This window comes from Jaculus jaculus, chromosome X (assembly GCF_020740685.1).
Source record: "Jaculus jaculus isolate mJacJac1 chromosome X, mJacJac1.mat.Y.cur, whole genome shotgun sequence".
In the NCBI taxonomy this organism is placed as follows: Eukaryota; Metazoa; Chordata; class Mammalia; order Rodentia; family Dipodidae; genus Jaculus; species Jaculus jaculus.
In genome coordinates this window covers 50,970,235-50,993,774 of record NC_059125.1, presented here as the reverse complement: position 1 = coordinate 50,993,774, position 23,540 = coordinate 50,970,235, and the positions used below count along the sequence as shown (strand labels likewise).

General features: G+C 45.2%; 1 protein-coding gene across 2 annotated transcripts in view; it reads left to right on the top strand.

The window, feature by feature from the left end:
• The first annotated feature begins 2,946 nt into the window (after positions 1–2,946).
• The window catches only part of Otud5 (OTU deubiquitinase 5), a 68,091-nt gene continuing 47,497 nt past the window's right edge, over positions 2,947–23,540 (top strand). Inside the window, exon 1 of one of the 2 annotated variants that reach the window (XM_004670088.3) lies at positions 2,947–4,213. In XM_004670088.3, coding sequence (XP_004670145.2) covers positions 3,626–4,213 — 588 coding nt within the window. In that variant the 5' untranslated portion in view covers positions 2,947–3,625. The remainder of the gene's footprint in view (positions 4,214–23,540) is intronic. The other variant, XM_004670089.2, reaches the window with a different exon arrangement.

The window sequence follows — 23,540 nt, the reverse complement described above, 5'->3', positions numbered from 1 at the left end:
AAAAGAAAACACCATTAAGACCCATGTATTACTGATGCCTCAGGAAAATCTTCAGTTAGTATTAGTATTTGAATGGAGGTTAGGAGGTACTCGATGACTTTTCAAAGCCAGGTGTGGTGGTGCATGCCTTTAATCCCTGCACTTGGGAAGCAGAGGTAGGAGGATTGCCATGAGTTCGAGGCTACCCTGAGACTACAGAGCGAATTCCAGGTCAGCCTGGGCTAGAGCAGGAACTTACCTCAAAAAAAACAAAAACAAAAACAAAAAAGCGCAGGAGGAGGCCTGGAGGGATGGCTTAGCAGTTGAGGCATTCTCCAGCAAAGCCAAAGGACCCTTGTTTGCTTCCCCAGGACCCACATAAACCAGATGCACGAGGGAATGCATGTGTCTTGAGTTCGTTTGCAGTGGAGGCCCTGGCGCACCCATTCTCTGCATGTGTGTATGCCTCTCTCACTCTCTCAAATAAAGAAAAATTAAAAAAAATACATAAACAAGCTTTTCAATAGTCTTTCATTCAGCCTAGTATATAGCTTTGCTTCTAGGAATGTGCAGACCTGTCACCTTGCACAGAACTGTCTTGTTTTCTATTTATTTATTTATTTAAGAAAGAGAGAGAGAGAGAGAGAGAGAGAGAGAGAGAGAGAGAGAGAATGGGCACACCAGGGCCTCCAGCCACTGCAAAGAAATTCCAGACGCATGAGCCACCTTGTGCATTTGGCTTTACCTGGGTACTAATCGAACCTGGGTCCTTTGGCTTTGCAGGAAAATACCTCAATCATCTAAGCTATCTCTCCAGACCACACAACACTTTCTTTCTTTTTTGTACTTTTTGAGGTAGGGTCTCTAGCCCAGGCTGACCTGGAATTCACTATGTAGTCTCAAGGTGACCTTGAACTCACTGCGACGTTCCTACCTCTGCCTCCCAAGTGCTGGGATTAAAGGCATGCTCACCATGCCTGGCCCCACACAGCACTTTCTTAATGCATGATTTCATTTGAACTTCTTAACAATTCCCTTCTTTTCCTGGGCATTCATTAGCCATTTTAAAATATTTATTTATTTGAGAGAGAGGGAGGGAAGGAGGGAGACAGAAATAGGCAGATAGAGAGAATGGGTGTGCCAGGGCCTCCAGCCATTGCAAACAAACTCCAGATGCGCGCCCCCTTGTGCATATGGCTTACATGGGTCCTGGGGAGTCCAACCTGGATCCTTTGACTTTGCAGGTAAGTGCCTTAACCGCTAAGCCATCCCTCCAGCCCTTAAGAGTACTTTTTGTTTGCAAGTACCACCTCTCCAGTCTCTCTCTCTTTTTTTTTTTTTGGTTTTTCGAGGTAGGGTCTCACTCTGGTCCAGGCTGATCTGGAATTCACTATGTAGTCTCAGGGTGGCCTCGAACTCTCAGCGATCCTCCTACCTCTGCCTCCCGAGTTCTGGGATTAAAGTTGTGCGCAACCACGCCCGGCTTCAACCTCTCAATTTAAAATATTTAAAAAAAATTATTTTGGGCTGGAGAGGTGGCATAGCAGTTAAGGAGCTTGCCTGCAAAACCTAACAACCTGAGTTTGATTCCCCAGTACCCACATAAACCCAGATGCACAACATGGCATGTGCACCTGGAGTTAGTTTGCAGTGGCTAGAGGCCCTGGTATGCCCATTCTCTCTGTCTCTATGTATGTCTCTGTCTGGTTTCAAACAAATAAATATTTTTTAAAAATTATTATTTTGTGGGAGTCTCACATGTATCTCAGGTTCTCCCATACTCCTAACTGAGCCTCCATATTGTTAGCCCTTGCTCTTATTATCGCATCTTTTATTTTGGGGGCGGGTTCGAGGTAGGGTTTCACTTTAGGTTAGGCTGACCTAGGTATGTAGTTCCAGGATGTCCTTGAACCTACCCCTACCTCCCGAGTGCTGGGATTAAAGGCCTGTGCCACCACGCCCGGATTATTATCGCACTGTTTTTCATTACATAGATAAAATACCTTTATTGTTAATTTTCATAGGCATGATAGTTTATTATCGCATTTTTTTAAATATATTTTTTAATTTTTTATTTATTAACAGACACAGAGAGAAAGATAGAGGGAGAGAGAGAGAAAATGGGCGCGCCAGGGCTTCCAGCCTCTGCAAACGAACTCCAGACGCGTGCGCCCCCTTGTGCATCTGGCTAACGTGGGACCTGGGGAACCGAGCCTCGAACCGGGGTCCTTAGGCTTCACAGGCAAGCGCTTAACCGCTAAGCCATCTCTCCAGCCCTATTATCGCATTTTTGATATTCCACTTTTGATGGGTAAGCTCGAAAGAAACAATAGTTTGCACAATGTTGTAGTTTGTAGTGATCCATGTGATCAGCGCCCATATCATACATAATAATTTATATGACACTATATGTCAGGCACAGCGTCAAGCTACTTACTAGCATTAATCTTTGACCCTCACACTGAAATTATTGCCATTTCACAGATAAATGGAAATTGAGGACTGACTATTAATTGACAGGTCCAAATAACTCAGACATTAAAAGTAGAGTCAGTATTAGCTAGCAGCCTCCTGGCCACTCAATAAACAAGGCTTTTTTCAACATCATTACGAGACATTGACAGGTGACAGGGCTGGTGCATAAACACTCTCTGGATCTAAACAAGCTAAGATTTTTTGGGGTGGTGGTGGTAAGGCTGTTACGTGCGCGCTTGCGCACTGGAAAAAGGCGCGGAGAGGTCAAAGCGAGGGCGAGAGGGTGGAGGTGCCAGAGAAGGCGTGTTTGTATCCACCAAACAGCCACTGTCCCTAGGGTGCATGTATGTCTCAGGGTTGGCCTTGCTGAACTGAATGGCAGCAGCTATTTACCAATCACCATAGGATTCTGACTGTTGCCAGGATGAAGCGGGGCCCGCCCTTTTGGGTTGCAGATGGGTGGGACAGGAAATGACGCAGCAAGGGAACGCTATGCTCTGGGAATGTTGATGTTTTCCAGTTAGTCCAGCTGACAGCGTTCCAATCCGAAGCCTGGAGAGGCGGTGTTTTTATTGTGGGAGACAGACCATCCCATCTTTTTGCAGTGACAACGTCTGCAAGTCGCAGCCTCCAGGAAAACTACAGAGCAGAACGGGACAGAAGAGGAGAAAAACTGAGAACCAGGATGCCAACTTTGAAATTTGAGACGGAGGCCGGGAGGCCGAGTGCTCATTTCTGATTGGCTCGTGGGCGATTTTGCCCACGTACTTCCGGGCGAGAGAAGGCGGGCCCGTGTTCTGTCGCGCGTGCGTAGAGTCTCAGGGGCCCCACCCGGTAGTTCAAGAACCTGCGAGGGGGCGGGGCGAAGAGGTGCTTGTTTTGGTTCTGTTTCCTTTGAAGTCGAATCCCGGAACAAGGTAGCAGTAAACTTGACTGACTTGAAGAGAGGCGTACGACTCGTTGCTTTGTTTTCCTATTGGACTTAACATCTACGACCTCCTTTGGGCGTGACCTGCGCACCACCTGCGGTTTGCAAACCGGTGCCGCGATCTCTTTATTCCGGCCTCACTGTTCCCGTCGTGCCTCGCGCCCTGCAGTAGCCCCCTCATCCGGGTTCTCTCCCGGCGTTCTTCGCGACTGGTTTGCTGTGGGGTACTTTGACGGTGCCGCCATGACTATTCTCCCCAAAAAGAAGCCACCACCTCCCGACGCCGACCCCACTAACGAACCGCCGCCGCCCGGGCCACTGCCCCCAGCGCCACGGCGCGGTGGGGGCGTGGGCGTGGGCGGCGGCGGCACGGGTGTGGGTGGAGGCGACCGCGACCGTGACTCCGGCGTTGTGGGGGCCCGTCCCCGGGCTTCACCACCACCTCAGGGCCCGCTCCCGGGACCACCGGGTGCTCTTCACCGCTGGGCACTAGCAGTGCCGCCTGGTGCAGTGGCAGGCCCTCGGCCACAGCAGGCTTCTCCACCTCCTTGTGGGGGCCCAGGTGGTCCCGGCGGCGGTCCTGGTGATGCTCTTGGTGCGGCAGCTGCGGGGGTGGGCGCGGCAGGGGTGGGCGTAGGGGGTGCCGTGGGCGTGGGCGGCTGCTGCTCTGGGCCGGGGCACAGCAAACGGCGGCGTCAAGCCCCCGGCGTTGGCGCAGTTGGCGGGGGCAGTCCGGAACGTGAAGAGGTCGGCGCTGGCTACAACAGTGAGGACGAATATGAAGCAGCTGCAGCGCGGATCGAGGCCATGGACCCTGCAACTGTAGAACAGGTAAGGGCTGTAGGATGAGGGGTGGCCGGACATGTCTAATGGGACTGCCAGACTGAGAAGGACCCCAAGGAATGCTGTTTGAGATTGCTCCAAAGGACCTAGGTCTTATTGTGGAGCCTGTCATCTTTTTGCTCTGGTAGTGGAATTACGATAAAACTTCCCTCTTCTTTCAACCCCTCTCCAGGACCTGGATTTGAGGCCCCAGATAACGCGGAATGCTTAAATATCTCGTCTGGGGCCTGTTTCAGGGACCATACTTGTCATTCCTGGCCTTGGAATGTCATCTGCAAGATCAGTAGGTTGGAGTTCTCCTGGAGTAAGGCAGGATATAGGCCTTCCTGAAAGGGAGGGCTTTGGTCGTATTACGTGACTTGAGCTTATTTCTTTTGGGATGAGTCTGAGATTTCCTTTCTTAGGAACTCTGTCTGTGTTCAGAGTACCCAAATGCTTTTAAGAGTCTGACATTCTTCATATAGAACCTTGCTGAGACCTCCTTGAGGGTCCTAAGCCTGCCTTCAGGGGCCTGGCACTCCTTCTAGAATTAAGAATTTAGGGCTGGAGGGATGGCTTAGCGGCTAAGACGCTTGCCTACAAAGTCAAAAGACCCAGGTTCAATTCCCTAGGACCCACGTTAGCCAGATGCACAAGGAGGCGCATGCGTCTGGAGTTCGTTTACAGTGGCTGGAGGCCCTGGTGCGCCCATTCTCTCTCTCTCGCTTTCTTTCTCTCAATAAATAAATAATAAATAATAAATTGAAAAAAGAGTTTAGTACACACATTATTCGGAGAGAGATTTGTCAAGCTTTCCTCCAGGAATTTAAAACTTCTCTCACCATTGGAGACAAGGACCAAAATCAGGACTCAGGGCCAGAGACTACCTGGGTACCTGAGATTTATCTCCTTCCTCAGTGGCAAGGGTCGGTTTTTTTGTTTTTTGTTTTTTATATTTTTTCCTTTCAAGGTAGGGTTGCACTCTAGCCCAGGAAAACTAGAAATTCACTATGGAGTCTCAGGGTGGTCTCGAACTCACGGCGATCCTCCTTCCCCCCCCCCCCGAGGTAGGGTTATCCTCCTACCTCTGCCACACCACACCCAGCTTAAAAAAAAAATAGAAATGTTTTTGTTCTTTTAAGGTAGGGTCTTGGTCTAGCCAGGGCTGACCTAGAATTCACTGTGTAACCTCGGGGTAGCCTCGAATTCACAGCAATCCTCCTATTTCTGCCTTCTGAGTGCTTGGATTAAAGGCATGTGTCACCATGCCCGGCCTTACTTTTGTTTTTATCTTTTGGTTTTTCGAGGTAGGGTCTCACTCTAGCTTAGACTGACCTGGAATTCACTATGGAGTCTCAGGGTGGCGTCGAACTCATGGTGATCCTCTTATCTCTGCCTCCGGAGTGCTGGGATTAAAGACATGTGCCACCACGCCCGGCCTGGCCTTATTTTTTTAATATTTTGTTTTAATTAATTCATGAGAGACAAAGGCAGGTGAGAGAGAGAGAGAGAGAGAGAGAGAGAGAGAGAGAATGAGAACGCGTGTGTACCAGGGCCTCTAGCCACTACTCCAGACACATGTGCCCCCTTGTGCATCTGGCTTTATGTGGCTCCTGGGGAATTGATCCTGGGTCCTTAGGCTTTGCAGGCAAGCATCTTAACTGCTAAGCCCTCTCTTCAGCCCCCAAGGTTCTGTTTTCTATTGATGATCTGACTTCATTTTTTGGAGGTCAGAGTCTTAGACTTCACCATTGGCACCTTCACCACCTCTCACCACGACATCAGCCTTTCTGGTACTGCTAAGGTATTCTTTGCTTATGGACTGGAGTTTTTACTGATTGAGGCTGTATCCTCAGGAATATGAGACTTTCTTGCAGATACCAAGCAAGATGAGTTCTTATTTATTTTTTTGGTATTTTGAGGTAGGGTCTCACTTTAGCTCAGGCTGACCTGGAATTCACTATGTAGTCTCATAGTCTCAGGGTGGCCCCGAACTAACAGCGATCCTCCTACCTCTGCTGAGTGCTGGGATTAAAACATGCACCACCACACCTGGCAAGATGAGTTTTTAAAACATTTTTTTTGGTTTATTTTTATTTATTTATTCGAAAGCAACAGACAGAGAAAGAGGCAGATAGAGAGACAGAGCGGGAAGGAGGGAGGGAGGGAGGGGGGAGAGAGAGAGAGAGAGAATGAGAATATGAATATGGGCGCGCCAGGTCCTCCAGCCACTGCAAACAAACTCTAGATGCGTGCGCCCCCTTGTGCATGTGGCTAACGTGGGTCCTGGGGAATCGAGCCCGGAATTGGGGTCCTTAGGTTCCACAGGCAAGTGCTTAACTGCTAAGCTATCTCTCCAGCCCCAAGATGAGTTCTTTAGGAGACTTTTCTTTAGGAGACTGGTAGCTAAATGTTCTTAGGGGAAGTCGGAGACACGTCCCCCACACAAAGATATGTAGTCCTACCCCACTTACCAGAATTGAAATCCACAATGGGGATTTAACATCCCATTTTTCTTTTTTAAATATTTCATTTTGAGAGAAAGATAAAAAGAGGCAGAGAGGGAGAAAGACAATAGGCACGCCAGGGCCTTCTGCCGCCGCGAAGGAATTGTGTGCGCATGTACAACATTGCGTGCTTACGTCACTGCGCCTGGGACCTGGAGATTCGAATAGGCGTTCTTAGGCTTCTCGCAGACAAGGCACCTTAATTGCTAAGCCATCTATCTGTTCAGCCCTCATCTTTCTTTGTTTTGGTTGGTTGGTTGGTTGGTTTGTTGGTTTTTCGAGGTAGGGTCTCACTCTAGGTCACTCTGACCTGGAATTCACTATGTAGGTTCAATGTGGTCTCGAAATCTCGGCGATCCTTCTACTTCTGTATCCCGAGTGCTGGGGTTGAAGGCGTGTGCCACCACGCCGGGCTTCATCCTTTCTTAAAAAAAAAAAAATAAATAAATTATTTATTTGCAAGGAAAGAGAATGTGGTCGTTCCAGGGCCTCTAGCCCTGCAAACAAACTCCAGATGCATGTGCCACTTTGTGGATCTGGCTTTACATGGGTACTGGGGAATTGAACCTGGGTCCTTTGGCTTTGTAGGCAACCACCTTAACTGCTGAACTGTCTGTCCAGCTCCCATTTTTCTTTTATTTGAAGTAAGGTCCCACTCTAGCCCAGGCTGGCCTCAAACCCATGGTGATCCCCCTACCTCTGCCTCCCAAGTGCTGGGATTAAAGGTGTGCACCATTATGCCAGGTTTCTTTTTTTTAAGATTTTATTTATTTATTATTAGAGACAGAGAGGGAGAATGAGCGCACCAGGGCTTCTAGCCACTGCAAATGAACTCCAGACACATGAGCCACCATGTGCATCTGGCTTATGTGGGACTTGGAGAATCAAACCTGGGTCCTTAAGCTTTGCAAGCATGCGCCTTAACTGGTAAGCAATCTGCTCAGCCCCCATTTTTCTTTTTTAATGGGTCTGAAGACTTATCTTTGATTTCCAATGACCTGAGCTCTTATCCCACAGGTAAAGAAAGGTTCTTAAGTCATTAAACACAGATTAAGTTCCTTGGGGAGACCTGAGTGTGTGTGTGTGTGTGTGTGTGTGTGTGTGTGTGTGTGTGTGTCTTTCTGTCCCTCCTAGGAAGAGCTCCACCCTGTCTGTCACTCCTGGATAATTCCCTCCTACTGGTCTAGCAGATGAAATCCTAGTGTCTAATCTGATAATTATGGGTCCCATAAACTCATTCCTTGGAAACTCCAGCCTCAGTTCACTCCTCAGGACATGGGTGGCATAGAGTCCTAGAGATTGTGTCTGAGGCTTCCCTGCAAATCTAAACCTACCTTCAATGACTGGAGTCCCTCTCTGTTAAGGACATTTGAGTTTTCCTTTAGGAACAGGTGACACATACATACCCCTAAAACTGTTGCATTTCTAGAGATAAGATCTGGAACTGGGCATGGTAGTGCACACCTTTAATCTCAGTACTTGGTAGCCAGAGGTAGGAGGATCGCTGTGAGTTCGAAGCCACCCTGGGACTACATAGTGAATTCCAGGTCAGCCTGGGCTAGAGTGAGACCCTATCTGGAAAAATAAGACAAAAGAAAAAAATAAAGAGATCTGAATTGAACTTCTTCCTCAAGCAGCTTGAGGTACTTTCTTGGAGACAGCATGACTCTTCCCTCTGGAACTCTTCTTTTGGGGCAGCATTATAGGGTTCTTGTCTTTTCCCCAAGGGGTTTGAAGTTGACATCATTTGTTTGAGAGTCTGTGCTCCACCACAGGATCTGAGGCTTGAATCTACTCTTGGGTTACTGTCAACTCAGACAACATATGTATACTATAGTCATAGGAACAAAAAATTTTCCTGTCTTGGGGACTTGGGCTTAAGACTTCCCCAGTTTTATTTATTTATGTATTTCACAGAGAAAGAGGGAGAGAGAGAGAAAGAGAATGGGCGTGCCAGGGCTTCCAGCTACTGCACCAGATGTGTGTGTCCTCTTGTGCATCTGGCTAATGTGGGTCCTGGGGGATTGAACCAGGGTCCTTTGGCTTTGCAGGCAAACACCTTAACTGCTAAGCCATCCCTCCAGCCCCTTCCCCAGTTCTAAGAAAAGCTCAGGCGCTTGTTGAGTGGTGGTGGAGGCCTTAGGGACATGGCCAGGGTGGAATTTGGAGTAAAATAGCCAGGGCCTCTTTCTTGGGGCCTAAACCATTGATTGCCCTTAGGGACCAGAGATTCTTTGCCTTAGGGACAAAACTGAGTCCTTGCTCCCCCCCCAATACCAGATGATGCTTTTTCACTGTAGAGAAAAAGATGAGATCATCTTCAGTGTGGCCAGAAGCTTCTTCTGGACAGAAGGACCTAAGTGTTCTTCACATCATAACAATTCCTTACCTTCAGGTCAGGGCCATGAAGTTGCCCCTCTATTCATGTCAGGTTCTGAGGCCATGAAGCGTGAAACACTCCTATGGAACTATGAGAGATTCTGACCCTATTGAGTTGTTGTTTCTCACTTCTAGCATGTGGGAATTGGTCTAAGTTCTGAAATGCTTTCAACAGGCAGTTTTCTTTTTTTTTTTTCTCTTTTTTTCAAGGTAGGGTCTCACTCTAGCCCAGGATGTCTGGGAATTCACTATGTAGTCTCAGAGTGGCCTCAAACTCACGGTGATCCTCCTACCTGTGCCTCCCAAGCCGAGTACTGGGATTAAAGGTGTGTGCCACCATGCCTGGCTTCAACAGGCATTTTTTTTTTCTGGCCCAGGCTGACCTGTAAAACTCTGTGTAGTCTCAAGGTAGCCTTGAACTCACTGCAATCCATCTACCTCTGCCTCCCAAGTGCTGGGATTAAAGGCGTGTGCCACCATACCCAGCTTATTTTTTTTTGGTTCTTTGAGGTAGGGTCTTGCTCTAGCCCAGGCTGACCTGGAATTCACTATGTAGTCTCAGGTTGGCCTTGAACTCATGGCCATCCTCCTACCTCTGCCTCCCAAGTTCTGGGATTAAAGGTTTGTGCCACCACGCCCAGTAACAAGCATTTTTCTTCTCACAAACAAGGAAGGGACTTGGTTCATCTTCACTACTGGATATTTCTCTGCCCACAGCCCTATCCCTTTTGTCTCAGTCCTTTACTTGGTCTTGAGCCTACTGTTCTTGTTCCTTTCCTATCATTTCTGGCAGGATAAGTCATCTGGATCCATGGGGGTCAGGCCCAGGGTTTGTGAATCTCTAGTTGACATAAGGTCTTTTTTATTTTGGTTTTTTTTTTTTTTGTTTATTTATTTGAGTGTGACAGAGAAAGAGGCAGAGAGAGAGAGAATGGGCACGCCAGGGCTTCTAACCACTGCAAACGAACTCCAGATGCTTGCGACCCCTTGTGCATCTGGCTAACATGGGTCCTGGGGAATTGAGCCTCGAACCAGGATCCTTAGGCTTCACGGGCAAGCACTTAATTGCTAAGGCATCTCTCCAGCCGAGGTCTTTTTTTTTTTTTTTTTTTTTTTTTTTGAGGTAGGGTCTTGCTCTAGCCCAAGCTGACCTGGAATTTACTATGTAGTCTCAGGGTCAGGGTGTCCCTGAACTCATGGCAACCCTTCTACCTCTGCCTCCCAAGTCCTGGGATTAAAGACATACACCACCACGCCCGGCGACAGAAAGTCTTATTTATCTTTACAGCAATAGGGAGCCATACATCCCTGGTCACAGGGATAATAGAATGTACTATGCAGCCATGTTAATGCATTCTCTTGCCATTGCACCCTTACATTTATCCCCATAAGAACATGGAAGTAAGCTCTGATGGGCTCATGAAACCTGCCCCTCCCTATGGAAGGACAGAGACTTTCTGTCCTATTTAGAAGACAGAGGGAGAAATAAGAGGCTTTTGTTCTCCTTGTCCTACCTGGCCCAACTTTGAGCCTTTTGGGGATGGTAAAAGGGGAGATTATTCCTGCCACTCTAATCTCGAACCACAACTGTCACCAATGAAGTTTATAGCCTAGATGCCAGTTGAATATTTTGGTTAGAAGGGGATGTTGATAACTCTGAATGGTAATCTGGTTCCAATTATGCGAATATACCCTTGCTTCCTTTAGGATTCTGCCACCTGGGGTGAAGGTGCTGAGGAGGTGACTCTGATTTTCTTTTTTTTTAAAAAAATTAGTTTTTTATATTTATTAGTTTTGTGCTCAATGAATACAGTCAAGTTGCTACCATGGTTAGCCTCCTCCCTGTTCTCCCCCTTCCGCAGGGACCCTCCTCTTTGGGGTCAGCCATCAGTTATGGGTAGGAGGAAATGTCTCTGTGTATCATGACCCAATGTGTGGCTCTGACATTCTTTCTGCCCCCTTTTCTGCAAATTTCCCTGAGCCAAGTTGGGTTCATTTTAGGTACCAGCACAAGGGTGAAGGAGATAGACACAGAAAACAATCAACTCCTACCAAACCAGATAACCAGACTCTGAGTTTCTTAGGTAGCCTACTCACTGTGAAGAATGGTTTCTATACATCCTGAGATTGAGATCTTCACTGAATTCATGGGTAAGGGGGCTTGCCTGTTCAGGTAATAGAACATGCTGGGTTTAGCCCTGGGTTTCACCTCTGAGTATGTCAGGTTTTGCAGAATGAATTAGTATAGCTTCTGTGTTCTCTGCATCTCAATTTCCTTGCTGTTTGGGTAAGGTGCTGATGAGTTGTCAGTTAGCTTTGGGGTTTTAGGGAAGCCCCCTGGACCTGGAGGTGATAATGAATAGTGGATAACTTTTGAGGAGGAGGTTCCTTCCCTCTGTTTGCCCTCACTGTTCTCTCCCAGCCATCCAAACTTGATGGGCAGGTCAGGGTGGCCTGTTTGGTGAGGCTCAAGGTTGATGTGTCAATTTTGAGGCCAGCTGTGATGTGATAGAGTTATGTGTGGAAAGGTTTGGGGTTTGGAGCTAGGCAAGTTTGAGTTCAAATCCCTGTGTCTCCCAATGAGCTGCTTTATGACTGTGGGAAAATTACTTGCCCTCAGTAATTCATTTCTGCTCAGGGTTATTGAGAGGATAAATATTTGGTCTTGCCCACCTTTCACATTGCTTCTTCCCAGGAGCCTTTGTCCATCCATACTAACCCACCGCCTGGGACCTAGAAACTTGGTAATATCTTTCGCTCCTTTACTCCTTTCTAGAATTGGGTATCTAGCTGGTGGGAAAGGAGCATATGGTCCATGCTTTAGCAGCATGAATTTGAATTCCATTTTATATAAAAATATTTTAAAACTTATTTGAGAGAGAGAAAGAGGCAGACAGAGAGAGAAAATGGGTGCCCCAGGGCCTCTAGCCACTTCAAACTCCAGATGCATGTGCCATCTTGTGCCTCTGGCTTTACATGGGTCCTGGGGAATTGAACATGGGTCCTTTGGCTTTGTAGGCAAGTGCTTTAACCACTAAACAATCTCTCTAGCCCTTGAGTACCATTTTTTTTAAATGTTTTTCAATATAGGGTTTTGCTATAGCACAGGCTAACCTGAAATTCACTATGTAGTCTCAGGGTGGCTTTGAACTCATGGAGATCCTCCTATCTCTGTCTCCTGAGTGCTGAGATTAAAGGCTTGCTCCACCATGCCCAGCTCTTAAGTTCCATTGTTTTTTCTTTTTTGGTTTTTCGAGGTAGGGTCTCTAGCCCAGGCTGACCTGGAATTCACTATGGAGTCTCACAGTGGCCTCAAACTCATGTCGATCCTCCTACCTCTTCCTCCCGAGTGCTGGGATTAAAGGTGTACTCCACCACGCCTGGCTTTTTTTTTTTTTTTGAGGTAGGGTTTCACCCTTGTCCAGGCTGACCTGGAATTCACTATATAGTCTCCAGGTGGCCTTGAACTCATGGTGATCATCCTACCTCTGCTGGGATTAAAGGCATATTGCCACCGTGCCTAGCTCTTGAGTTCCATTTTTATATACTAAGCTTTTGTGTGGTCTATGCACAGTTTCCTTTTCTGGGTCTTGGTTTTCCCACCCATGAAATAAGTAGTGGTGGGGAGGGCCATTGTACCCATTCCTCTGAAGAAAGCTGTAATCATAATCATCTTTCTTCCTCCTCTTTTTTTTTTTTTTTGAGGTAAGCTAGACTGGCCATATTTTTCTTTTTTTTAATTTTTTTTTATTAACAACTTCCATGATTTTAAAAAATACCCCATGGTGATACCCTCTCTCCCCCCACTTACCTCTTTGAAACTCCACTCTCCATCATATCCCCTCCCCATCTCAGTCAGTCTCTCTTTTGCTTTTGATGTCTTGATCTTTTCCTCCTCTTATGATGGTCTTATGCAGGTAGTACCAGGCACTGTGAGATCATGGATATCCAGATCATTTTGTGTCTGGAGGGAGCATGTTGTATGGATTCCTGCCCTTCCTTTGGCTCTTACATTCTTTCTGCCACCTCTACCGCATTAGACCCTGAGCCTTGGAAGATGTGATACAGATACTGCAGTACTGAGCACTACGGTCATTTCTTTCCATCACCATGATACCTTCTGAGTCATCCCAAGGTCACTGCTATCTGAAAAGAGAAAATTCTCAACCAAAAGTGAGAGTAGCATTAACATAAGGGTGTGAACCTCAACAGAAGTGCTTACTGGGCAGTTTGTAAGCATAGTATATACATTTGGCAAGACAACATCAGACGTTACAACCCTAGGGCTTATGACTACTCCTGTTTTAAGTTTTCAGTATCAGGGATGTATTCCCTTCCCATGGAGCGGGCCTCCAATCCAATTAGAGAGCAGTTGGTTCTCCCCATAACAGATGTGCCACTATTGCACCCGATGGCTCATTTGGCCTGGCTGGCCAAATATAAGGCTTGCAGTATCCACTGATGAGTATCTTCGCTGGTGATTTCTCTTTCTCCCATTGAACTGCATGCAGATGGCTTCTTCCAGCTTTCTGTCAGCTGGTCTACATGGAGGAGGTTATCAGCACAGTTCCAGCAAGATTTCTCAGTGGCCTTGCAGCCCAAGTATATGGAGTCTTCAGCAATAGGGTCTTACCATGTATTCCTGGTGGGAAACCAAGGGCCTTGGCAATGGCCTATAATGTTTTGGGGGCATCATAGATCTCCCTGGCCAACAACTCACTGGAAGATATCCCATCCCTGGCACTGAAAATTTTCTAGCAACAATCTACAGCTCCTGAGTGGTCCATTGTCCAAAAAAGTAGGATTACATATGTTTTATTTATATCGTCTTAGATTTTGATTAGCTGTCCCACCACCTTTCCTTTACTCAATCTCTTCCCCAGATCTCATTTTGGGCCTTTTCACCCCCATTAATCTATTGTTCTACTTACATATTTACAATACCATCCTATTAAGTACTCCCCTCCCTTCCTTTCTCTTCCCTTTCTATCTCTTTTCTAGCTTACTGGCCTCTGCTACTGAGTTTTTTCTTCTCACACAGAAATCCAGTCATCTGTAGCTAGGATCCATATATGAGAGAGAACATTTGACACTTGGCTTTCTGGGAAGACTGGCCATTTTTATGTGTGCAGGAGAGAGAGAGAGAGAGAGAGGGAGGGAGGGAGAGAATTGGTATGCCAGAGCTTCCAGCCCCTGTAATCAAAGTACACATGTGAGTGCCATCTTGGGCACATGTGCGACCTTGTGGACTTGCATCACCTTGCAATGGGTTTACAAGGGACCTGGAGAGTTAACATGGGTCCCTAGGCTTTGCAGGCAAGTGCCTTAACTGCTAAGCCATCTCTGCAGCCATTTTTCTTTAAATTGTATTTTGTGTGTGTGTTTGTGTGCGTCACCATAGTGTATGTGGAGGTAAGAGGGCAACTTTGAGGTGTGTTTCATCTTATTTGAGACAGGGTCTTGCAAATGGACTGCTTGTGAGCTTGGGATCTCAGATGCATGTACAGCTTTGCATCTGGCTTATGTGGGTACTAGGGAATTTAACCAGGCCAACAGCTTTCCAAGCAAGCATCTTTAACCACTGAGCCATTCTCAAGTCGTCTTCTTTTTTTTTTTTTTTTTATAACAAAGCCTTTTATTGCATAGTAACTCTCTTAATGACATTTTACACAGGCCTAAAGAATTGTAAAACATACAGATGGAGGTTGAATAGATGGTTTAGTGATTAAGGTATTTTCCTCTGAAGCCTAAGGACCCAGGTTCAATTTCCCAGTTGCCATGTATGCCAGATGCATGAGGTGGCACATGTGTCTTGAGTTCTTTTGCAGTGGCTAGAGGCCCTGGTTTGCCCATTCCTCCCCTATCTCTATTAAGTAAATAAAGAAAAATATTTTTTTTAAAAAGGGCTAGAGAAATTGCTTAGTGGTTAAGGCATTTGCCTGTGAAGCCTAACGACCCAGGTTTAATTCTCCAGTACCCACATAAGCCATATGTACAAGGTAGCACATGAGTCTGGCGTTCATTTGCAGTAGCTAGAGGCCCTGGCAAGCCCATTATCTATCTGCCTCTTTATCTGTCTCTCAAATAAATAAATAAAACAATAAAAGTTTCTTATAAAAAATGAATACAAGCTGGGCATGGTGGCACATGCCTTTAATCCCAAAACTCGGGAGGCAGAGATTAGAGGCTTCTGTAGCAGACAGCTTCAGGTTCACTGAGATGATCTTCTAGACCAGGCACATTTATGGAGGAAGGGATATTTATTGAAAGTTACAGATCCAGGGGAAGTTCCATAGTGGTACAAGAAGCTGGCCTGCTTTCACAGGGCTAAGCAGAGAGAGAAGCAAAGCCAAAAGCCACACAGCACAGCACACTTCAGGAACTCCAGCTAGGCACACTTTGCATGTCTTTCGATTGAAATCTGAAACCCACCACCTCCAGCCAGATGGCTGCAGATGCAAACTACAAACTAATAAAAATTTGAATATATTGGGGGCCATCTATTCGAACCACCACATTCTGCCCCTGGCCCCCAATACATTTATAACCGCCACACATTATAAATTGTATTCAGTTCAGTTTCAAAGGTCCTCATGGTCTTGACCAATTTAAGATAGTAAGTCCTGTAAAATCAAACAAGTTAAATACTTCCAACATATAAAGGCACAGAGTTAACATTTTCAACTGTTATAATGCATAGCAAAGAGAGACTAAAACAGTGCAAACTCAACCATTAGCAAACAAACATCAAACTTCTGCAGAATTTAACCAGGCCAAGAGCTTTCCAAGCAAGCATCTTTGACCACGGAGCCATTCTCAAGTCTTTTTTTTTTTTTTTTTTAAAGTTATTTATTTTTACTGGGAAGAGAGTTAAGTATGGGTGTGCCAGGGCCTCTTACAACTGCAAACAAACTTCAGACACATGTACCACTTTGCATATGGCTTTATGTGTATACTGGGAAATTGAACCCAGGCTGGCAGGCTTTGCAAGCAAGTGCCTTTAGCCATTTTTTCATCTCCTCAGCCCCCAAGCTCCCATTTCTTTGAGGCTGGGTCTTACTCTAGCCCAATCTGCCATATTTGTCAGGTAGCTGATAATGGCTTGAACTCAGGATAATTTTGCCTCTCCCTTCCAGGTTCTGGGATTATAGGCCTGTGTTATCATACTTGGATCTATCTCTTCTTTAATTCCCTGTTATTCATTCCCCTTAGCCTTCATGAATGTTGTATGTGAAACCCCTTGGCTTTGGGAAGATGTGCTATGACATTTCAACCAGAGTTCAGCCTCTTTCTTCCTGGCAAATGTCATAACGTCATGGGCGATTTTTTTTTTTTTCTTTTCGAGGTAGGCTCTCATTCTAGCCCAGACTGACCTGCAATTCACTATGTAGTCTCAGGGTGGCCTCGAATTCAAGGTGATTCTCCTACCTCTGCCTCCCAAATGCTGGGATTAAAGTTATGTGCCACCACACCAGGCTTCAATTTTAGAGCATTTTTATTCCCTCAGAAAGAAGCTCTTATAACAGTTTACCATCATCTTCTTACCTTGTCAATCCCTTTCAGCTCCTGGTAACCACTAATCTTGATTGTCGATTCTGGATATAAGTGAAATCATATAATATTCAGTCCTTTGTGAATTAGTTCCTTACAGTCAGCACATGTTCATAATTCATCTGTGGTGTCACATATATCAGTATTTCATTCTTCTTTATTATCAAATACTAGAATCTTGGGGGTTTTAATCATCCTATTGACCCAGAAATAGCTTGAGATTGTATCCCTATTCTCTTCTGCTCTGATGGGTTTGCACAATTCCTTAGAGGGCAGTGTCTGTGCTCTTGAGAACAGCTAGAAGGTAAACCACTCCCCCTGCTGTCTGGCACCCACTCCTACCAATTTTTTTCCCCCAGGTAGGGTCTCAGTCTAGCTCAGGCTGACTGGGAATTTACTAGGTAGTCTCAGGGTGGCCTGAAACTCATTGTGGCTGTCCTATCTCAGCCTCCCAAATGCTGGCATTAAACGCATGCACCACCACACCCTGTCTGTGCTTCTCATTGGATAATTGTGTTTATTACCCCTGGAGCCTAGCCAGTGTTCCTGGTGTTTTGGGGGAGGGAGTGGTCTTGGCACCAGACATACTTGGATAGAACTATGAAGCTTAGAATACTAAATACCTCTTGGTCTTGAGCTGTAAGAAAACATCTGGACACTGCTGTAGCCATCTTTCTCTATCCTTTATTTACAAGCCTATTACCCACAGGCTATGTCATCAGTTTTCCAAGCTTGGAGAGAGGATTTTTGGCCCCTACTGCTTTAATTTTAACCTCCACCATAGGGAGGTGGGTTTAGAATAGGGTCCATGCCATGTTTTATAGCCATAAGGCTCTATTGCTCACACACCAATGTGTTGCAAACAGGTTGTATTGGTTTCCTATGGCTACTGTGGCAAACAACCATAGACTAGGTAATTTAAAACAACATAAATACGGGCTTGGAAGATGGCTCTGCTATTAAAGGCATTTGCTTACAAAGCCTGCTGACCCAGGTTCAATTTCCCATCCACCCATGTAAAACCAGATAGGTATTCATTTACAGTGGCAAGATAGATAATCTTGTACACCCCTTACACAAATACAAATAAAATTGTTTATTTATTAGAAAGAGAAAAAATAGGTTCAACAAGGTTTCCTGCCACTGCAAATGAACTCCAGATGCATGTGTGACTTTGTGCATCTGTCTTTACATACGTACTGGGAATTGAACCTAGACTGTCAGGCTTTACAAATAAGTGCTTTTAGCCATTGAGCCATCTCTCCAGCCCAATAAATGAAAATTTTAAGTGCACATGTGCATTCTTTTGCAGTTCTGGTGGTCATAAGTCCAAAATCAGTTTCACTAGATCAACATCAAGGTGTTGGCACTTGAATTGACTTCAGAGGCTCTAGGGGAGAATCCAGACCATTTCTAGCTTCTGATGTTTGCCACTATTCCTTGGTCTATGGCTGTATTCTCTAATCCATCTTCACATTGCTTTCCCTATATACAGATGTATGGTTTCGTCTTCTATTAAATTTTCCTGTCTCTTTTTTTATAAAAAGACACTTGTATTAGTTACTTTCTCATTTTTCATACAAAAATATCTGACAAAAGCAATTTAAGGAAAGATTTACTGTAGCTCAGTTTGAGGGCATACAGTCATAGTGGAGAAGGTATGGTGGCAGGAGTGTAAGGCATCTGATCATACTGTGTCTGCCATCAAGAAGCAGAGAGGCCAGGCGTGGTGGCACATACTTTTAATTCCAGCACTTAGGAGGATTGCTTTGAGTTTGAGGCCACTGTGAGACTACGTAGTGAATTCCAGGTCAGCCTGGGCCAGAGTGAGACCCTACCTTGAAAAACTAACTAAATAAATAAGAAGCAGAGAGACAGCACTCTGGAGGCTGAGGTAGAAAGATCTTTATGAGTTCGAGGCCAGCCTGAGATTGACTGCACAGCGAATTTCAGGTCAGTCTTGGCTAGAGCGAGACCCTACCTTGAAAAAACAAAATAGCAACAACAACAACAAAAAGCAGCACAGAGATGAATGCTGGTGCTCAGCTTGCTTTCTTCTTTTTCCTTTCTCTTATTTATTTTTGTTTTACAGAGGTACTGTCTTACTCTAGCCCAGGCTGACCTGGAATTCACTATATAGTCTCAGGGTGGCCTCAAACACATGACGATCCTATCTCTGTCTCCCATGTGCTAAGATTAAAGGCTTGTACCACCACACCCTGCTGTATTTTATTTTAAAAATATTTTATTTATTTGAGGGAGAGAAAGAGGCAGGTAGAGAGAGAGAGAGAGAGAGAATGGATGCGACAGGCCCACTAGCCACCACAGATGAACTCCAGACACATATGCCACCTTGTGCACCTGGTTTATGTGGGTACTGGGTAATTGAACCTGTGTCCTTAGGCTTAGTAGGCAAGCGCCTTAACCACTAAGAAATCTCTCCAGCCCTATATTATTATTATTTTTTATTATTTTCCTATTTTATTTTTTATTTTGTTTTTTTCGAGGTAGGGTCCAGACTGACTTGGAATTAAGTATGTAGTCTCAGGGTGGCCTTGAACTCAAGGCTATCCTTCTACCTCTGCCTCCCAAGTTTTGGGATTAAAGGCATGCGCCACCACGCCCGGCTTCCTATTTTATTTTATTTTATTTTTAAATTTTTTATTTATTTATTTGAGAGTGACAGACACAGAGAGAAAGACAGATAGAGGGAAAGAGAGAGAGAATGGGCGCGCCAGGGCTTCCAGCCTCTGCAAACGAACTCCAGACGCGTGCGCCCCCTTGTGCATCTGGCTAACATGGGACCTGGGGAACCGAGCCTCGAACCGGGGTCCTTAGGCTTCACAGGCAAGCGCTTAACCGCTAAGCCATCTCTCCAGCCCCTATTTTATTTTTAATAGCTTTAAAAATGTTTACTATTATTTTATTTATGGGCAGAGGGAGAGAGAGAGAATGGGCATGCCGGGGCCTCTAAACACTGCAAATGAACTCCAGACGCATGTGCCACAATGTGCATCTGCCTAATGTGGGACCTGGAGAATTGAACCTGGGTCCTTAGGCTTCACAGGCAAGTAAGTGCCTTATCTGCTAAGCTATCTCTCCAGTTCCACTTTTTTTTTTTTTTTTTTAAGGAGGTGAGATAGAATGCCCAGCATTTTGCCTGGAATGCAGTGCCAGCACCTCTCTCTTTTTTTTTTCTTTTTCGGGTTTGTTTTGTTTATTTATTTATGAGAGTGAGGCAGAGAGAGAGAGAGAGAGAGAGAGAGAGAGAGAGAGAGAGAGAGAGAGAGAGAGACTTTTGAGCTGGGTGTGGTGGCGCATGCCTTTAATCCTAGCATTAGGGGAGGCAGAGGTAGGAGGATCACTGTGAGTTCGAGGCCACCCTGAGACTACATAGTGAATTCCAGGTCAGCCTGAGCTAGAGTGAGACCCAACCTCGGAAAATCAAAAAAAAAAAAAAAAAAAAAAAAAAAAGAGAGAGAGAGAGAGAGAGAGAGATAGATAGATAGATAGATAGATAGATAGATAGATAGATAGATAGATAGATAGATATGTCTTTAGGTATGTTTCCTAGGTGATTACAAATCCAGCGATGTTGACTCTGAAGATTAGCTATTACAAGTGTCTTCCTTATCAACTTGACACCCAAACAGATGGAACCGAAGAAAAGATGAAACCCAGCAGAGCAAACACCAAACCCTCAGGTTCCATATCTGCAAATTTGGGTTTTTAATGGCATTGTCTCTGTTCTTACAAGCTCTGCCCTTCCAACTCTATGGCTTTGGGAACATATGCTTTATTTTTGGGGCTAGCTTCACTGCCTGAAGTTTCCCTTGGTGAATGTTTCATGTTTCTGCATCTCCAATATCCTAGGGTCTCCATTGCAAGTTTAGTGTCACTTTCATAGCTTCATGCTGTGGCTTAGGGCCTCATTGCTTGGAATTGGACCCTGCCATCTACTTCCTGGCTTCAGTGGTTTTCTGAAATCTTGGTACAAGCCTGCTTGATTCCCTAATTATTGTATCTTTTGAATCTGCCTAATCAACATCATGTTTTTTTAAGGTAGGGTCTCCCTCTAGTCCAGGCTGACCTAGAATTCAGTATGTAGTCTCATGGTGGCCTTAGACTCAACAGAAATCCTCCAACCTATACCTAACGAGTTCTGATATTAAAGGCAATGGGTAGGATATTGCCCTCAAGGCACATTACCTTAGTGTCCTGATGTAGAGTGTAAGTGCGTAAGTTTCTCCTCAGTTATACTCATCTCTTTTAACAATCACAGCCACTTAGTCCAAATATGTCTGTGTCTGTCTGCAACTTAAATGGGTTCAGACTCCTTTTCCTTGTCAATGGCACATTTCTGTCCATAGCTTTTTTTTTACTTTTTTCCAGCTAGGGTCTGACTTTAACCTAGGCTGACCTGGAATTCACTCTTGTAGCCTGAGAGTGCAAATTCTCAGCAATCCTCCTACCTCTCTGCCTCTTGAATACTGGGGTTGATTACATAGCTAATTGAGACAGAGTATCATGTAGCCCAGGTTGGCCTCAAACTAGCTATGTATGTATGGCTGACTTTGAACTTCTGATCCTCCTGCTTTTAACTCCCAAGTGCTGGAATGACAATTATGAGCCAGCCCAAAAATTTAACCTGGTTCTTCTTGAAAGAGCATAGTTCCCACCCACATCTTTATGATCTGATCACTGCTTTCACTATAAATCTGAGTTAATGAAATAAGTGATACATATACTACAGTCTGGCTGTTAGGCTATCTTGAAAAATTTTTTATGACTTATCTTGAAATTTGTTCTGTGAAACAATTCAGTCCATTAATTTGGAGTTTATTTGTCTTATTGTTTTTAAAGGTAGGGTCTCCCTCTAGTCCAGGCTGACCTAGAATTCAGTATGTAGTCTCAGGGTGGCCTTAGACTCAACAGAAATCCTCCAACCTATACCTACCGAATTCTGATATTAAAGGCATATATTAACATACCCGGCAGGGAGAGAAAATGGGCATATTAACACCTTTAGCCAGTGCAAACAAACTCAACAGATGCACCACTTTGTGCATCTGGCTTTATGTCGGTACTGGAGAATTGAACTCAGGTCATTAGGCTTCACAGGCAAGTGCATTAACCACTGAGCCTCTCTCCAGCCCCTTTTAGTTTATTTTAATTTTTAGGTTTTTTTTTAATATTTTTTTTTAATTTTTATTTATTTATTTATTTGAGAGTGACAGACACAGAGAGAAAGACAGATAGAGGGAGAGAGAGAGAGAATGGGCGTGCCAGGGCTTCCAGCCTCTGCAAACGAACTCCAGACGCGTGCGCCCCCTTGTGCATCTGGCTAACGTGGGACCTGGGGAACCGAGCCTTGAACCGGGGTCCTTAGGCTTCACAGGCAAGCGCTTAACCGCTAAGCCATCTCTCCAGCCCAATTTTTAGGTTTTTGAGGTAGGGTCTCACTCTAGTTCAGGGTGACCTGGAACCCACTATGTAGTCTCAAGGTAGCCTTGAACTCACAGTGATCCTCCTGCCTCTGCCTCCCAACTGTTTAATCCCAAGGCATGTACCACCAGGCCTGGCTTTTTTCTAGCCCCCCCCCTTTTAAATATTTTATTATTAGTTTTATTAACAACTTCCATGATTGAAAACATTCCATGGTAATGCCCTCCCTTCCCCTACTTTCCCCTTTGAAATTGCATTCTCCATCATATCCCCTCCCCTTTCAATCAGTCAATTTTTTTTTCAAATTTTTATTAACAACTTCCATGATTATAAAACATATCCCATGGTAATACCCTCCCTCCCCTCACTTTCCCCTTTGAAACTCTGTTCTCCATCATATCCCCTTCCCTTCTCAATCAGTCTCTCTTTTATTTTGATGTCATGATCTTTTCCTCCTCTTAATGATGGTCTTGTGTAGGTAGTGTCAAGCACTGTGAGGTCATGGATATCCAGGCCATTTTGTGTCTGGAGGGAGCATGTTGTAAGGGGACCTACCCTTCCTTTGGCTCTTACATTCTTTCTACCACCTCTTCTGCATTAGGCCCTGAGCCTAGGAAGGTGTGATAGAGATATTACAGATCTGAGCACTCCGTTCACTTCTTTTCAGCATGATGATACCTTCTGAGTTGACCCAAGATTATTGCTATCTGAAAAAAAAAAAAAAAGATTCTCTACCAATAGTGAGATTAGCATTAATATAAGGGTACAAACATTAAGAGAATTGCTTTCTGGGCAGTTTGATGGGCATAGTATATACATGTAACCAGGCAGCAGAAGACGTTATACCCCTAGGGCTCATGACTACTCCTGTTTTAAGTTTTCAGTATCAGGGATGTATTCCCTTCCCATGGAGTGGGCCTCCAGTCCAATTAGAGGGCAGTTAGTTTCCACCATGTCAGATGTGCCACTATTGCACCTGTTGGATCATTTGGCCTGGCTGGCCAAATGTAAGGCATGTAGTGTCCACTGTTGAGGTTTTTTTTTTAATTTTGTTCATTTTTATTTATTTACTTGAGAGTGACAAAGAAAGAGGCAGAGAGAGAGAATGGGCGCACCAGGGCTTCCAGCCACTACAAACGAACTCCAGACATGTATGCCCCCTTGTGCACCTGGCTAACATGGGTTCTGGAGAATCGGGCCTCGAACCAGGGTCCTTAGGCTTTCCAGGCAAGCGCTTAACTGCTAAGCCATCTCTCCAGCCCAACTGTTGAGTTTCTTCACGGGTGATTTCTCTTTTTCCCATTGAACTGCATGCAAAGTCTCTCTTATTTTGATGTCATGATCTTTTCCTCCTTTTATAATGGTCTTGTGTAGGTAGTGTCAGGCACTGTGATGTCATGGATATCCAGGCCATTTTGTGTTTGGAAGACTGCATCGTAAGCAGTTCTGCCCTT